The 14,225-nt window shown below is 37.1% G+C and overlaps 1 protein-coding gene across 1 annotated transcript; it reads left to right on the top strand.

Moving 5' to 3' along the window:
* Positions 1-11,913: 11,913 nt before the first annotated feature.
* Positions 11,914-13,156, top strand: LOC133870263 (probable xyloglucan endotransglucosylase/hydrolase protein 23). The gene is made up of 3 exons (XM_062307348.1): positions 11,914-12,223; positions 12,318-12,511; positions 12,613-13,156. The coding sequence occupies exons 1-3, from the start codon at positions 11,942-11,944 to the stop codon at positions 13,001-13,003; spliced, it is 867 nt and encodes a 288-aa protein (XP_062163332.1). The 5' UTR covers positions 11,914-11,941; the 3' UTR covers positions 13,004-13,156.
* The last annotated feature ends 1,069 nt before the right edge of the window (positions 13,157-14,225 follow it).

The raw sequence follows: 14,225 nt of genomic DNA, 5'->3' as shown, positions 1-14,225 counted from the left end.
TTATTTATGCAGAATAGGAAATTAAGTATCTCGGTTTATTTAAGAAAAAAGTTGCCTAGATTGTGTTCAGATTATTTACTTATTCTCCTTGATTGTGGTGGTATTCAGGGGGCCAAAAAGATATTTTTAGTTTGAGAATATGTGGTTAAAGGTTGGAAAGGCTTTGTGGATAGGGTGAGGCAGTGGTGGTTGTCTTATTACTTTCAAGGCTCCCCTAACTTCATTTTGGCTTGAAAACTTAAGGCCTTGAAACCTGAATAAAAAATATAGAACGAGCAGATGTTTGGTAATGTGGAGTTTCATAAAAAAGCTCTCTTGGAAGAGCTCCATGTTCTTGATGGATTGGAGAAAAAGAAAGCTTTAGTTGCTAAATAGAAGTAGAGGAAAATCTTGGTTATCGGTGAATTGGAAAAAGCTACTTCATTAGAGGAGATAAGACGGAGACAAAAGTCAAGGGCTCTATGGCTAAAAGAGGGTGATAAAGGCGCTTGGTTTTTTGTGGGGCCAATCTTGATCACCTTCGATTTTTGCGTGTTTTATTTTTATGTTTTAAAGATTTATTTGGCTAAGTCGAAATTGGTTTCTAGGGGCTGGTAATGTTGATAATGTGGATGGGCTGGCTAGCATTTTGGGTTGAAAGGTTTTTTCTTTGCCTTTGAAGTATCTTTGTCTTCCATCGAGGCCTTCTATAAGGCCAAGTCTATTTGGGATGGTGCTGTTAAAAAGATAGAGCGTTGGTTGGCTAGTTGGAAAATTGTGTAATGTCTAAAGGTGGTAGGGTTACCGTTATTAAGAGAATGCTTTCTAATTTACCTATGCATTTCATGTCGCTTTTCCCTCTTTCCATTGATGTTACACCGCATAGAGAATCTTCATCGAGAAATCTTATAGGGTGGGCTAGGTGAAGAGTCAAAATTTTACCTAAATAGCTGGTCCAATGTTTGCTTGTTCATCTTTGAGGGAGGATTGGAGGCAAAACTAGCAGATCTTCAATTGTGCTCTTTTAGGGAAATGGTTGTGGCATGATGCACATGAGAGAAAGGCTTGGTGGAGAGATTTGGTGGATTCTAAGTTTGACAGTTTGTGAGCTGGGTGGTGTTCTAATGAGCCTCTTGGGCCGTATGGGTTGAGGTTATAAAAGAATATCAGGAGGGGTTGGATGATGTTTTCTAGTCATACCAAATTTGATATGGGAGATGGCTCTAAGATTAGATTCTGGTATGATGTGTGATGTAGAGAGAAGGTCCTTTAGGAAGCTTTGTGGATTTATATAGCATTGCTTGTGTGAAGGATGCTTCTGTAGCAATTCATTTGTCTAGTGGTTCCCTATAGTGGAACATAAGCTTTATTAAAGTGGTTTACGATTGGGAGGTGGATGTCTTTGCTTTATTTTTCAATTTGTTGTATTCCTATAGAGTGAAATGAGAAGATGAAGACAAGCTTTAGTCGCCCCCCTCCAAAAAAGGGTTGTTCGTTCTTAAGTCCTTTTACAGTGTCATTGTTTGTAATGATGGCATTTCTTTCCCTTGAAAGAGTATTTGGCAAATTAAGTTTCCTTTGAGAGTGACTTTTTTGGCTTGGTTAGCTGCCTTAGAGAAGATTCTTAACATAGACAACCTTAGGACGTGGCATGTCATTGTAGTTGATAGGAGCTGTATGTGCAAGAGGAATGGGGAGACCGTAGGCCATCTTCTTCTTCATTGTGAGGTTGCTTGTGCTATATGGAATGCTTTTTTTTTTTTTTTTTTTCACTATCCTGGGTTATGCCTACTCGAGTTGTTGACTTGTTTGCTTGTTGGTGGACTAGTGGTAGCACTCATAGTAATGTTGTGTGGAAGATAGTGTCTTCTTGCCTTTTGTGGTGTCAATGGAGGGAAAAAAACAATAGAAGTTTCGAGGAGTGTGTGAGGACGTTGGAGAAGCTTAAGTCTTTTTCTTTTATATTCTTTATATTTAGACATCTGCGTTTGTAGCTCCTTTAGTTCTTAGTTTTAAGGGTTAAATACCCCAGAGGTACCTGAGTTTTACGTGTTTTTAAATTTAGTACCTCAGTTTCATTTCGTATCACAGGTAGTACCTGAATTTGGAAGAAAAAAACTCTAGATAGTACCTGTCAGATTTCTCGTCTAAATTTCAACTTCTCTCCACGTGTCAACCGCTGAGGTTGACACGTGGCACCACATAAAAAAAAAATTAAAAATTAAAAATTACAAAATTAAAAAAATGATTAAAATTAAAAAAAATGAAAAAAAAAAAGAAAAAAAGAAAAAAAAAGAGGGGTGGCTGAGCCACCCCCATTTTGGCCAAGGAGGTGGCCCAGCCACCCCCTTGGCCGGTCTGGCCGGTCTGGGGTGGCCGAACCACCCCCTATGGGGTGGTTCGGCCACCCCATAGTTGAAAAAAAAAAAAAAAAAATTTTTTTGAAGGGTTTTGGCCCTAGGGGGTGGCCGAACCACCCCCGTGGCCGGTCTGGGGGTGGCCGAACCACCCCCATGGCCCTAGGGGGTGGTTCGGCCACCCCAGACCGGCCAAACCGGCCAAGGGGGTGGCTCAGCCACCCCTCTTTTTCTTTTTCTTTTTCTTTTTTTCTTTTTTCTTTTTTTTTCTTTTTTTTCTTTTTTTTTTTTTTTCATTTTTTTTAATTTTAATCATTTTTTTAATTTTTTAATTTTTAATTTTTAATTTTTTTTTTATGTGGTGCCACGTGTCAACCTCAGCGGTTGATACGTGGCGAGAAGTTGAAATTTGGACGAGAAATCTGACAGGTACTACCTAGGGTTTTTTTCTTCCAAATTCAAGTACTACCTGTGATACGAAATGAAATTGAGGTACTAAATTTAAAAACACGTAAAACTCAGGTACCTCTGGGGTATTTAACTCTAGTTTTAATGATTTCCTTGCTCTTTTTCTCCTTTAACTAGGTGTTTCTCTTATATACTTAATGTGTACCTAGGTTGCATGTAACGACCCACCCCAACGACATAATATTGTTCGCTTTTGGCTTCCCCGAACCAGACTTCCTAAGATGTCACCCATCTTGGTATTACTCTCGCATAAGCACGCTTAATTGCAGAGTTCTGATAGGTTTATAATCATCACGACTTTAAAACGCGATGTGTCAAGAATGGTGCAAATATACATATAAGCACATACTTATTCTCATACCCAAGCGATGTGGGACGTTACAATCACCTCCTCTTGGGACCCAGCGTCTCCGCCGGCGGCTCTCATGGGATCCCCCCATTCTTGGCGTCCCAACAAGTGTCTGCTGGCGACCCTCATGGGCTTGTGCACGCTCCCTCATCTCAAGCTGGGTAATGGCTCTGATACCATTTGTAACGACCCACCCCAATGACACAATATTGTGTCGTTGGAGGTGGGTTGTTATATATTGTGTCGTTGGGGGTGAGTCGTTACAAATGGTATCAAAGCCATTGCCCAGCCTGAGATTAGGAGAGCGTGCACAAGTCCATGAGGGTCGCCAGCGGGCACTTGTTGGGACGCCAAGAATGGGGAGATCCCATGAGGGTTGCCAGCGGGGACGCTGGGTTCCAAGAGGAGGTGATTGTAATGTCCCACATCGCTTGGGTATGGGAATGAGTATGTGCTTATATGTATATTTGCACCATTTTTTACACATCGCGTTTTAAAGGTGTGATGGTTATAAACCTATCAGAACTTTGCAATTAAGCGTGTTTCTGCGAGAGTAATACCAAGATGGGTGACCTCTTGGGAAGTCTGGTTCGGGGGAGCCAAAAGCGAGCAATATTATGTCGTTGGGGTGGGTCGTTACATTGCACTTTTCACTTTTAATAATATATCAATTACTTGAATATATATATAAGAAAACTTTACGAGTCAGGACATTGAACTGTAAATTTTGTTGCTAGGTATAATGGCAGCTTAACTAATCTTCCGTTGATTCGGCGTAAAATGTTTTTTGAAAAATGATTTTGGCATTTTCCGGTGTTTGGTGGGAGAGAAAATAATGGTCAACATAAATCATTTTCAGTTTGACAGTAAAAGCCTCTTTAATTTTTGGAAAATGATTTATTGTAAATCTTTTTCCGAATTTAAACACTTCATTCTTACATGCACGTTTGTAGGAATCCTCTACTGCCGGGCATTGGAGTTTGTTGGTAGCTCGAATCTACTGCGGAAGGTTCCCGTTTACCAGATTTTAGCGCCGCGCGATTGGTCACCGTCACATGATTCCAGCTACCAACAATCTTCCGTTTGTTCGGCGTAAAATGTTTTCTGAAAAATGATTTTGGCATTTTCCGGTATTTGGTGGGGGAGAAAATAATGGTCAACAGAAATTATTTTCAGTTTGACCGTAAAAACCTCTTTAATTTTTGGAAAACGATTTATCGTAAATCTTTTTCCGAATTTAAACGCTTCATTCCCGTTTACCAAATTTTGGCGCCGCGCGACTGGCCATCGTCACATGATTCCAGCTACCAAATTCCGCCCAATACTGGCCGGAATCCGGACACTTTTGCTAGTCGAATTCTAGCAAAATTGGCCAGATTCTGGCCACATTCGCCGGAGTCCGGCCAGTCTTGATTCCGATGAATCTTGTCGGAATTTGGCCAATACGGCTGGAATCTGGCAATTAATGCCAGATTCCGACCATATTCGCTGGAATCCGGCCAGCCCAAATTCTAGCGAATCTAGTCAGAATCCCAAACTAATGGCCAGAATTCGGCTATTTTGTGCTAGATTCTGGCCACATTCTCCAGAATCTTGCCAACCTAGATTCCTGCAAATCTGGCCGGAATTCGGCACAAATGGCGGTTAATGTTTTTTCTATACGAGCCAAATACCGAAAAATATTTTTCAGAAAAGTTTTTTTTTTTTTTTTGAAAAATGATTTTGTCGAAAAGATTTTATGACGGAAACCATTTTACGCTGAAACAAACGGAGCATAATAGTTGTGAAGGTCAAGGGCTAGGAGGAAAACTTGGAAAATGATTGACATAATAGACTTGTTGTCAAAATCAAGGATTAATAAGATAAAGCAATTACTATACTATGCAATCTGTCCCACTTTTGGAATATTGAACATGCTTTATTGATTTGTTTATTTACTTATTATTTTTTGTTGACGTGGCTGACATGAACCCATCAAGTTGGTGGGATCCAACGATTAGGAGAGATTTTTGTTTCACCGACTTTAATTCCATAATAGTGTTGGTTTCATATTTTGGTTTGACCCACTTCATGTACTTATAAAAGAAGAGCATTCAGTCTCATACTAAGAAGGATTAAGATCATCTACAATTATTTGCATGAATTTGAGAGAATTCGCACATGTAATTATGAGAGACCACTTATGGGACTCACCTGACCAAATAAAAATTGAGCGGCCCAGCCACTTATCTGGTCAGGTGGGTCCCATAAGTAGTATCTCATAATCACATACACGAATTCTCTCAAATTCAAGCAAATAATTGTAGACGATCCTAATCCTTCTTATTATGAGACTGAATGCTCTTCTTTTATTAGTACATAAAGTGGGTCAAATCAAAATATGATACCAACATTAATATGAAATTAAAGTCGGTGAAAGAAAAATCTCTCATAATTGTTGGATCCCACCAACTTGATGGGTTCGTGTCAGTCACGTCAACAAAAAAGAATAAGTAAATAAACAAATCAATAAAGCATGTTCAATATTCCAAAAGTGGGATAGATTGCATAGTATAACAATTGCTTTATCTTATTAATCCTTGATTTTGACTACAAGTCCATTATGTCAATCATTTTCCAAGTATTCCTCCTAGCCCTTGACCTTCAGGCAAATAATTATAAATGATCCTGATCTTAGTAAGAAGCCTAATTTCTCTTTGGTTTTTGACGTGCCTCACAAATGTCAAAGAGAATAAGAAAAGAACGCACAAGCCTTTTGTTTCTTGGTTGGGTGAGAGAAGAAAAAAAAGAGGTTGTGATTGTGAGAGAGAAAAAGAAAGAGAGCATTCACCACTTATTTCGAGTAAATTAAAAGAGATGTTTGCACATCTTTTTTTTTTTTTTTTTTTTTTTTTTTTTTTTCTTTGGGAAATAATCTTTTTAAAGTGAGATTTGGGTCTCTTGGATCTATGGATTTTGAGTGTTTTTTTCTTCACGATTTTTGTATTCTATCTTTGATAGTGAATTTCTTCGTGATTGCTTCTGCCTGTAGACATACCTCACGTTGAGAAAACCATATAAATCTTGTATTCTTATTTGTGATTGTTTTGTTTATTTATCGTAATTGTGATTTTTGCACTAGTGGTATCAAAAATAGGTTTGTTAGTCAGATTGACAATTACAGTAAATACGGTGAGCACCAAGAATGAAGTGGCGAAGTTTAATGGCATAACAATTTCTCTATTTGGCAAAGAATGATGAAAGATTTTTGGGTTAAATACTCCAGAGGTACCTGAGTTTTACGTGTTTTTAAATTTAGTACCTCAGTTTCATTTCGTATCACAGGTAGTACTTGAATTTGGAAGAAAAAAACCCTAGGTAGTACCTGTCAGATTTCTCGTCCAAATTTCAACTTCTCGCCACGTGTCAACCGCTGAGGTTGACACGTGGCACCACATAAAAAAAATTAAAAATTAAAAATTACAAAATTAAAAAAATGATTAAAATTAAAAAAAATGAAAAAAATGAAAAAAAGAAAAAAAAAAAAGAGGGGTGGCTGAGCCACCCCCTTGGCCGGTCTGGGGTGGTCGAACCACCCCCTATGGGGTGGTTCAGCCACCCCACAGTTGAAAAAAAAAAAAAAAAATTTGAAGGGTTTTGGCCATAGGGGGTGGCCGAACCACCCCCGTGGCCCTAGGGGGTGGCTCGGCCAAAACCCTTCAAATTTATTTATTTATTTATTTTTTTTTTTTTCAACTGTGGGGTGGCCGAACCACCCCCTAGGGCCATGGGGGTGGTTCGGCCACCCCCAGACCGGCCAAACCCTTCAATTTTTTTTTTTTTTTTTTTTTTTTTCAACTGTGGGGTGGCCGAACCACCCCCTATGGGGTGGTTCGGCCACCCCAGACCGGCCAGACCGGCCAAGGCCACCCCCATGGTGGCCAAGGGGGGTGGCTCAGCCACCCCTCTTTTTTTTTTTTTCATTTTTTTTTAATTTTAATAATTTTTTTTAATTTTGTAATTTTTAATTTTTAATTTTTTTTTATGTGGTGCCACGTGTCAACCTCAGCGGTTGACACGTGGCGAGAAGTTGAAATTTGGACGAGAAATCTGACAGGTACTACCTAGGGTTTTTTTCTTCCAAATTCAGGTACTACCTGTGATACGAAATGAAACTGAGGTACTAAATTTAAAAACACGTAAAACTCAGGTACCTCTGGGGTATTTAACCCAAGATTTTTTTATTCAGCAAGGAGTATACAAGACGCTACTAAAAAAGGCGAAGAAACCCAAAAAGATGGATGATAATGAGTGGGAAGAGATGGATACCAAGGCTGCCAGTGCCATCTGTCTTAATTTGTTAAATAAAGTTATTCATAATATGATTTATGAAAAGAAGGTAGAGACAATTTGCCAGAAATTAGAGAGTCTGTAAGTAGAGAAGAATTTAACAAATAAGTTGCACGTGAAGAAGTAGTTATATGGTTTACTGATGGAGGAAAATACAGATCTACTTGAGCACCACAACAAGTTTAACATTTTGAATACACATTTGTTCAACTTTGGAGTGAAGATTGAGGAAGAGTATAAAACGATACTTTTGTTGGCATCACTTCCCTATTCATACGATCACATGCTTATGACATTATCGTATGGGAAAAAAACTTTGGAGTTGGAAGAGGTGACTAGAGCTCTCGTCACATGAGACAAGAAGAAACCTGCCAATGATTAAACTAATGGGCTTGTGGTGAGATTTGAGCCAAAGCAAGAAAGGAATAAGTCTAAGGGGAAGAATGACAGAGATAAGTAGTATCGGTCTAAGTCACGATCGACAAAGGATGAAGAATCTTGGTCAAATTCAAATGATGTGGAGTGCTACTATTATCATAAGAAATGGCACTACAGAATATTTGCAAGGTGTTGAAACAAGATTTGGAAGATAAAAGAATTACAAAAGTTTCGCAAATTCAGTCAGTATTGCCAATGATAAGTCTAATGACAATGAAGTTAGCGTAGACATTCTTTTAGTTTTCTTAGGTACAGATTCTCTCATAGATTTTTGGATTTTGTATTCTACTTGCTTATATCATGTGTTTGAATAGGTAATGGTTTGACAAGTTTAAATCTTGTAATGCTAGGATTGTTGTGATGTATAATGATGTTAGGTTTAAGGCCATTGGAATAGGTACCATAAAAGTCAAGATGACAAGATGTATGATGGGGTTGTGAGGACACTTACTAATGTTAGATATATTCTAGACCTTAAGAAAAATATGATATCCTTAGGCACACTTGATATTTTGGGGTATAGTTATTTAGCCAAAGATGGAATTATAAAAATGGCTGAAGGTGCTAAGGTGGCGGCTCATACAAGCAAATGTATTCTCGAATATGTTCATTTAGATGTTTGTGGACCTGTGACAGTATTTTCATTCAGATGTTTGTGGGCTTGTCCATTCAAATGTTCTGAAAAATGATTTCGTTAAAAATATTTTACGATAGAAAATACTTTACGTCGAAATAAATGCAGCATAATTATTGAAAATCTCAAATAAGTTTTTGGCATGCATTAATGGCACTGCCAAAGGGTATTGACTTTGTTGGATATTATAACAATTGTACCTTTTGGCATGGCCTTTCCCAACCAGCTCTTTGACTTGGACACCAAGAGGTCCCTTCTTAATTATTATACCAATATGTTATATTAAAATTCAACTTATGGTAATCTTTTTAATAGATTGAATTGAATTTGTGTTCCTTTAATAAATTGAATTAGAAAAAATTTCTTTAAACCAGTTCGAAGAAAAAGTGTTCTAATTTTCTAGTGTCATGGTAACCCTTTGATCAAACAAGGGTGAAAGGATTATGATTTTTATTTTATTTAAAAAAAAAAAAAACCGTATTATAGCCTAAGGTTGGTGATCAAGATTCTTCCAATTTTTTCTGAGTAATTCTTAAAATCTTGAACTCCAATGTAGTTTTTTTTATTTTATTTTTTTATTTATCAATCACCAATGTTGATTTCATATCATATCCTTATGTATACCTTTCATACCTAGCATGAAATATCCGTTGATAAGAGCTTCTTGCCCCATTTAGATGTATCAATTTTGGTCATCAAATATATATATAAAGGATAGATCAATATATATATAATTTAGAAGGGATTATTTTAGTTTGAAGCACGGTCCAATTACGATAAAAATCAAAACTCTCTTTTTATATGATACTAGGGGTATAAAGTCGGTTGGTTCAACCGCTTTGTTACCCAATTAGAAATAACCGGTAATCGACCCTACCGGAGCGGTTACCAATTTTAGAAATTATTTTAACCGGATTTAAATATATTTATTTATTTTTTAAAAAATTAAAATAATAAAATTAGCCTTAGGGTTTTACACTTTTACTTTATTAGGTGACATTTTTTATCGCATCTGGCAGCTTTATAACGGCAGTAGTTTATGAATCACTGTCTGTAGTTATGAGTACCACTGTGACTCCCGCAAATGCAAATAATTTGTTGGATTTCCAGTTTGGCATCCCTGCCAATGATGCTCTTGGATATTATGTCTATATGCATTTTGCTGAACTTGAAAAGCTCTAAGTCGGCCAATACAGGACATTCAACATCTATCTAAATGAGGAGTTTTGGTATAGACCAGTTGTTACTTATTACCTATACCCCACTACTATATACTCCATATCTCCCATGACAGGTAGTAAATATGAGTTTTCACTCAAAAAAAAAAAAAAAAAAGGTTGAAAATTCAGTTACCGTGCGGGTAATCGGCTACCAACTGGTAACTGCCGGTAACTGAAGTCAATTAGAGATTTTGGCTAATCAGCTACTCCGGTTACAGTTATCAGTTTTAGCTAATAACCTATAACTGTAGCTGGGTTTTCACCCCTAGCACTAACTTTGATCCTGCCTCTCTAAGTCGGCCCGTGCCTTTTGACTTGGCCCATGTCATTTAGGCCGGTCTAGCCCATTTTATATGATACATGCCCCAAGGGGGAGAGAAAAAGAAAAAAGAGAAAGGAAAAGTAATGTTGGATACTATACTCTTGTCCTACCTTTATTTTACTGGGGCAATGTGAATTTCAGAAGGTAGCGTTTGTGCAGCTCCTCCAACTCCTGTTGTCCCTTGTTTCTTTAACCAAAATGGGTAGTTTAAAAACTTCGATTATGACATGAAAGTATGAGCTGAAATGAGTTTTTGGAAGGAAAATAATATTTTTATATTTTTTGAAGTTTTGCAAAATTAAACTGGATTCTCTCTTGTTTTAAATTAATATGTTCTCATCAATCACTTTCAAACCACTAGCCACTGCTTTTGTTATTTTACTTATTTATGTACCAAAATAATTGTTGTTAGACCTTTAATTTCTAGTTTCTCAACTCTTTTATCTTAATTTCAAACGATTTTCTTCTTTTTCTAAAAATATGTAAAATTGTTTCAAAATTTTGAGTTTAATTTCAATAAAACTATCAAAACTTCGAAACTAAAGGAAAAAAACAAGGCATTTTTTTATGAATAAAAAGAACAAAAGATTTTTTTTTAAAAATATTATATTTTTCAATGTAAAGGCGATTAGGGTCTTGAAGAAGATCATCACATTAATATTTTTCAAGTCAAAGGAGTTCAAAAAATAAAAAGTAAAAAATAAAAATCCAATTCGAAGGAGACTCCAAAACATAGCCTAATTTCACAAAACCCAGGATAATGTAATTTTGCCCTTAGAAAAATTCAAAGTGATGTCTTCATCAACTCTATCTTTCTCATAAAAAATTTAAAACTACATAAACCGTTGAAAAAATTACGCCATATCTGCCATAGTTTGAAATTACATATGTTATAATTTATTCACATCACCTTAATCTAATTCCGTTTATAACAAGCTTAAGGTGAACTTTTTCCCCCCTTTCACTGTAAATATTCTCATCATCAAGAAAAAAAGAAGAAGAAGAAGAAGAAGAAGCCTATGCGCTTTTCATCGTTGTTGCAATTAAAAAAGAAAAATGCTACACTTTTTTTTTTTTTTTTTTTTTTTTTTTTTTTTTTAATAAAAAAAATTGATTTTTAAATAATGTATCATTATCTTATAAGATCTATTGTATATGTTTTAAGAAATGTGCCACCACGTCACTTGAAAATCAAGTTTTGAAAGAAAAGGAAAAAATTTAAAAGCTTAAGATTTTTCATTAGGAAGTATCTTCATGTTTCCAAGGAGGAAGTTGGAAGAAATAAAAATGGGCCCAAAATTGTGCCAATTAAGCAGCATCAACGAAGTTGCTTGTCTATATTTTAGATGGAGATGGAGATGGAGACACCACGTCACACCAGCAAAGGTATTCGTCTGATATTTCACTTTTTTAGGTGATATCTCCGTTGGTGGAGGTCGTTGTGGGTTGGAAGGCACTTGCACAGAGAAAGAGAGTATATATTAGCTGGAAATCCAGGGGGCTAGGCCAGGCTAGCTGGTGCCCACAAAAGAAAGAATACTTGTGAGAACTGAGAAGCAAACTGAGGTGAACGCGTACGTATTAGATAACAAAAGTAAATGGTTTTGGGTTTGGTTGCGGTAGCTAATTGGTAGTTCGATCTTGACTGCTATTTTTTTTTCAAACTTGTTTCATAGAGAACAGCTGCCTGGCTGCCTAGAGCTTCTTTATTCTTCTTTTCCAGGTGCCAACGTACAACTGTCTACAGCTTAGCTAACTGGACCTTCCCATGCATTTCCTCCACTTGTTGAGTATATAAATACCAAACAATCTCTCTCGATCGACTTCCATAGCTTAGCTACTACGATGACTTCTTCCACTTGGTCAAGTGTTCCATTTGTGTTTCTGGCTCTTACCCTTCTTAGCTCTTCCGTGGCTCTTGCTGCTGCTAACTTCTACCAAGACTTCGACATCACGTGGGGAGATGGCCGAGGGAAGATGCTTAACAACGGCGACCTTCTTAGCCTTTCACTCGACAAAGCCTCTGGCTCTGGCTTCCAGTCCAACAACGAGTTTCTTTACGGAAATATTGATATGCAGCTCAAGCTTGTCCCTGGAAACTCTGCTGGTACCGTCACTGCCTACTATGTAAGTTCTTCTGCTCTCCGATCCGTACGTATATGTTTTCCTCAAAACCATCAATAATTCAAATTTTTGAATGACTGTGTTTACATTCATGCAGTTATCCTCAAAAGGATCAGCGTGGGACGAGATAGACTTCGAGTTCTTGGGGAATTTGAGTGGCGATCCTTACATCCTTCACACCAATGTATTCAGCCAAGGCAAGGGCAACAGAGAGCAACAGTTCTATCTCTGGTTTGATCCAACTGCTGATTTTCACACATATTCCATCCTTTGGAATCCACAGCGCATTATGTAAGATTACCAACGTACTCCTTCTATCCATGCATGCTTCTTCCTATATATACATCACTTGTGTTTCTGTTTCCTTACATCTTTTCTTATTCATAATTCAGATTCTCAGTCGATGGCACTCCCATTAGAGAGTTCAAGAACTCAGAATCGATTGGTGTTGCATTTCCAAAGAACCAGCCGATGAGAATATACTCCAGTCTTTGGAATGCTGATGATTGGGCGACAAGAGGTGGGCTTGTAAAGACAGACTGGAGCCAAGCCCCATTTACTGCTTCCTACAGAAACTTCAAAGCTGATGCTTGCATTTGGTCTTCTGGAGCATCTTCTTGCTCTTCATCTTCTTCCTCCAGTAGTTCCTGGCTTTCACAAGAGCTGGACTCTTCAAATCAAGACAGGCTAAAATGGGTGCAAAAGAACTACATGATTTATAATTACTGCACAGACACTAAGAGGTTTCCCCAAGGCCTCCCTCCAGAATGCAACACCTCCTAGAGAAACGATTAAGCATCCCTCAAATTCTTTTATTATTTGCACCGCCCATCACTTAAATACTAGTCTACCTTGTACTTTCTAGCCAGGATCCAATTCTTTCATTCTTTTTCTGCTTCTTTTCATCACTGCAATGGCAAAAAATCATTTGTTATATATACCATGTAATTTCTCCATTAAATTCCTCTGCTGTTAGTTATTGGGAATTGTTAAAATAGTTAAATTTATAACTTGTATCCATTGAAAACCACCGTGCCTGGAAGCTCATGCACACAAATACGCATAGCGTAAAACTTGAAGAAGTGGCAAATAATGTCTTCCGATCCACAGCATTTTGACCAAAACTAGAAGTCATAAGAAATGTTGACGCTGCGATAGTTGTCAACGAAATACAAATAAAGTATTTATTAATCTATCCTACCGACAATCATATAAATAAGAGTTTATAAAATATTCTTCCTAGTGGGCTATATATGCTATGCATCGATCTGCCACAATCCCATATGCAGTGCCCCAAATGCCCCGATCCTGCGTGGAAAATTACACACTTCTTTGATTACTCTATCATGTGCCAAAAAAAAAAAAAATCCAGTTTTTCGTTAAAAATTAGATATTAAGATGTGTAAGAGCATCCCCAATATGAGCTCTTTAAAGTTAATTTAGCTAGCTAAGAAAATATGCTTTTGTTAGTTTAGCTTAAGTACTACTTTTCACAAGTACTAAATATCAAGCTCTACAAATATATATTTTTTTACTTTAACTAAATATTATTTTTTATTGGTTTTAGTTGGTTGAAACTAACTACTATGGAGGGTGATATTTTGCAAAACATTTTAGAAACCCAATCAGATAAACACTCAGAAAAATAAACCCAAAATTAAACCAAATTGCAAAGAGATCTCGGCTAAAAATTAAATACTCCGAACACCCATAACTCTAAAAAGAGAGCAAGAGAGAGAGAGAGAAGGAGGGAAAGAGGACTTAATTTCTTTTTTGAGAATCCATGGTGCCAAGTATGAAGTGGGAGGCCCGTTCGAGAAATAGGAAAAATCAAAGGTGCTTCCCGTCTGGACGGCTTGTGATTGTGTTCGGACAAAACTTTTAGAAAGAACTCCAAATCCCTTTGTGTTCAGACAGTTGATAATCATGTTTGGATAGGTTTTACAGAAAGTTCCTTTCCTTCCTGTTTAGATGTTCGGACATTGCGGCTGTTTGTCCAAACACA

The sequence above is a fragment of the Alnus glutinosa genome, chromosome 6 (assembly GCF_958979055.1).
Source record: "Alnus glutinosa chromosome 6, dhAlnGlut1.1, whole genome shotgun sequence".
NCBI lineage: Eukaryota > Viridiplantae > Streptophyta > Magnoliopsida > Fagales > Betulaceae > Alnus > Alnus glutinosa.
This window is presented reverse-complemented; position numbering and strand designations above follow the sequence as displayed.

Coding starts and splice junctions, on each gene's coding strand:
- LOC133870263 (XM_062307348.1), top strand. CDS start 11,942: ATGACTTCTTCCACTTGGTCAAGTGTTCCATTTGTGTTTCTGGCTCTT. Junction 12,224..12,317: donor GTACCGTCACTGCCTACTAT/GTAAGTTCTTCT, acceptor ACATTCATGCAG/TTATCCTCAAAAGGATCAGC. Junction 12,512..12,612: donor TGGAATCCACAGCGCATTAT/GTAAGATTACCA, acceptor TTCATAATTCAG/ATTCTCAGTCGATGGCACTC.